General features: G+C 44.3%; 1 protein-coding gene across 1 annotated transcript in view; it reads right to left on the minus strand.

Annotated features, from left to right (window-relative positions):
- Positions 1-683: 683 nt before the first annotated feature.
- LOC101852349 (C-C chemokine receptor 1-like protein 1) overlaps positions 684-2,500 on the minus strand; it is a 78,923-nt gene continuing 77,106 nt past the window's right edge. Inside the window, exon 6 of the mRNA XM_005106110.3 lies at positions 684-1,558. Coding sequence (XP_005106167.3) covers positions 1,045-1,558 — 514 coding nt within the window. The 3' untranslated portion in view covers positions 684-1,044. The remainder of the gene's footprint in view (positions 1,559-2,500) is intronic.

Below are 2,500 nucleotides of genomic sequence, written 5' to 3' on the forward strand. Positions count from 1 at the left end.
TTATTATTATCCTATTTATCTATTTCGTTCTTCCTCTGAGTTTTTGCGGGTTGTTGGAGGGTGCTCTAGCGTGGTTTGCTCCTTCTTTTACATAAAAGATCTATCGTCCATATCTCTTCTCCTTTTGTGTGTGTGCTTTTTTACTGTCTAGTGACACCTCTATCAAGTGGACAGGGAAAAAGGCACTTTACTCGAATTTCCCACTTGGCTCAGTACTTTCGGAGACGGACGTTAAACTAGTAGGCCCCGCCTCTTATATAACCTAATAGTGTTGAGGGGGGGTTAAACCCATACCATTTCACCATTCTGGACAGGGAAATCCTTCGTCCAAACTCAGGCGCTTGTTAAAAAAAGAAAAATGGGAAAAGTGGCGGCAACTGACGAGGCTCTCTGTAATACAACGTGCCTACGGTCCTCGTGGATTATGGGATCAGTGACAGTAGAAGTGACATCACCTCTAACCCCTGGCACTTATAAGACCTTATTGTGTTGCCTCATTGTGTTGCAAGTGCTGTAAAATGCTTTCCTTAGAATAAAGAAAAAAACATCACTGCTCGAAGAGCGGCCCATTTCCTGATTCTGAATCTTCCCATGAAGTGTCTTCTTCAAAGTCCAAGATAAGTAAGTTAGATTTCTCACCCCCGCTGCCTTGTTGTAGATAATTATTGATTTTCTTCGTGTTCTCCAAAATTGGTTCACAGACATCCATCTTGCTTCTGTAGGTCTGAACAGGGGATGCTTTAGGAGATATAAAACCTTTGCAGTTGCTTGTATATACATATGTAGTTTGAAAAGAAAAAACTATTTTCCCGTTGTTTTAAGCAGTCTTGAATGAACATTTGACTGTATTATGTTTGACCTCAATATGAATACAAATTATGTAGATGGAAACGTCTCAGCAAAGAAAGGGTTAGTCAAACTAACACCTCCAAAAAATCCAAACAACAGTAAGTAACATAGTAGCAACAATAACAAACTTTTATTTATTTGATTTTTGTTTGTTTGTATGAGTGTCTGTGTGTCTTTTATTCTTTGAGCTTGTGGTCAGTGTTCCTCACTTGACTTGCTGCTGTCGCTGTTCAGCAAAAACCCGTGGACGCAGCCACATGGCGTCTGTCCGCTGGGTTCCGTAGCTGCTCCTTCTTCAGACGGCTCGGTCTCGAAGGCAGAGTTGACGGCGGTGAGCTCCATGTACACAGACTCGCCGTTTGACGTCACCACGTCCTTGACCTCTGACACTCCGTTGACCGTCGTCTGCTCGTGCTGAAAGCTCTGGCAGGTACAGCGGAAGAGCTGGAGAAACGTCCGGCGGAAATTCTCCCCGGCTGCCACGTAAATGAGGAAGTTGGCGGAGAAGTTGAGGTAGAAGAGTACCTCAAAGGCGCGCTGCATGGTGACGTCATTGTTGTCCGGAAATGACTCGCTGACCAGTGAGCCAATCAGAAGCTTCAGCCGGATCACGTGGATAGGGCTGTGCATGAGAACCAGCGACAAGGACACAACCAGGAGGAATCTCGCGGCCTTCACCTCCGCCGTGTTTAGACGAACGGGTTCGCTCCTGAAGGATTGAAGTTTTGAGTTTGATTAAAGAGGAGCACATCGATGTACATGTAATAACGGTCATATAGTGCAGGTAGGAAGGAAGGGAGACAGACAGACCGAAGCAACAGAGAGAAGAAAAGAAGTAGGACCTCTCATTAATCAGCGGACCCCTCCAACCACCCACGCCGGAGTTTAAGAAAAGGGGGTTAAAAAAAGGATTAATAAGACACAAACCAACCAACAAACAAACACCCCCATCCCCCCCCAAGAAAAAACCCCACAACACAACCCCCCAAACCACTACCACCACTACCACCAACAACACCACCACCAACATAAACAAAAACCCAAACTTACTTAAATATGCAGGCGTGGGACGTACACGGAATGAAAAACTTAAAAATAATAAATATATTATATATATTATTACGTACGTGTATTGTGTGATCATGGTTTTCTTGAACAAGTGTCTGAGGAAGCTACTAGAGGTGGGCAAAATCGGGATAATCTATCCGAATAACCGGATAATTAACAATGAAACATTGTCCGAATTCAGACTCTTAACTCTCTTTCCTGACCTGCTTGCCGAAGTGGGTGCACCCATTTGTTAAAGTGATGATAGCCCGTTTGTCGTAGTGGTTCTAACCCATTTGCAGAAGCGGTTCTATCATATTATTTGCCGAAGAGGCGCACTAACATATTATCCGGATTTTGCTAAAGCGACTCATTGCCCAGCTCTAGAAGCTACTGATGATCAGATGGACAGACAGGGTCTACACCATCACCATCATCACATCACCATTATCTATCACCATCACCATCACCATCACCATCACCATCACCATCACCATCATCATCATCATCACCATCAACATCAACATCATTCGAATGGAGTTATTTGGACGAGTGGAGGTGCCGCTAAGCATATTGACAATGGAGCCGAAAAAGAGCCTCGCTC

Source organism: Aplysia californica, unplaced genomic scaffold (assembly GCF_000002075.1).
Source record: "Aplysia californica isolate F4 #8 unplaced genomic scaffold, AplCal3.0 scaffold00513, whole genome shotgun sequence".
In the NCBI taxonomy this organism is placed as follows: Eukaryota; Metazoa; Mollusca; class Gastropoda; order Aplysiida; family Aplysiidae; genus Aplysia; species Aplysia californica.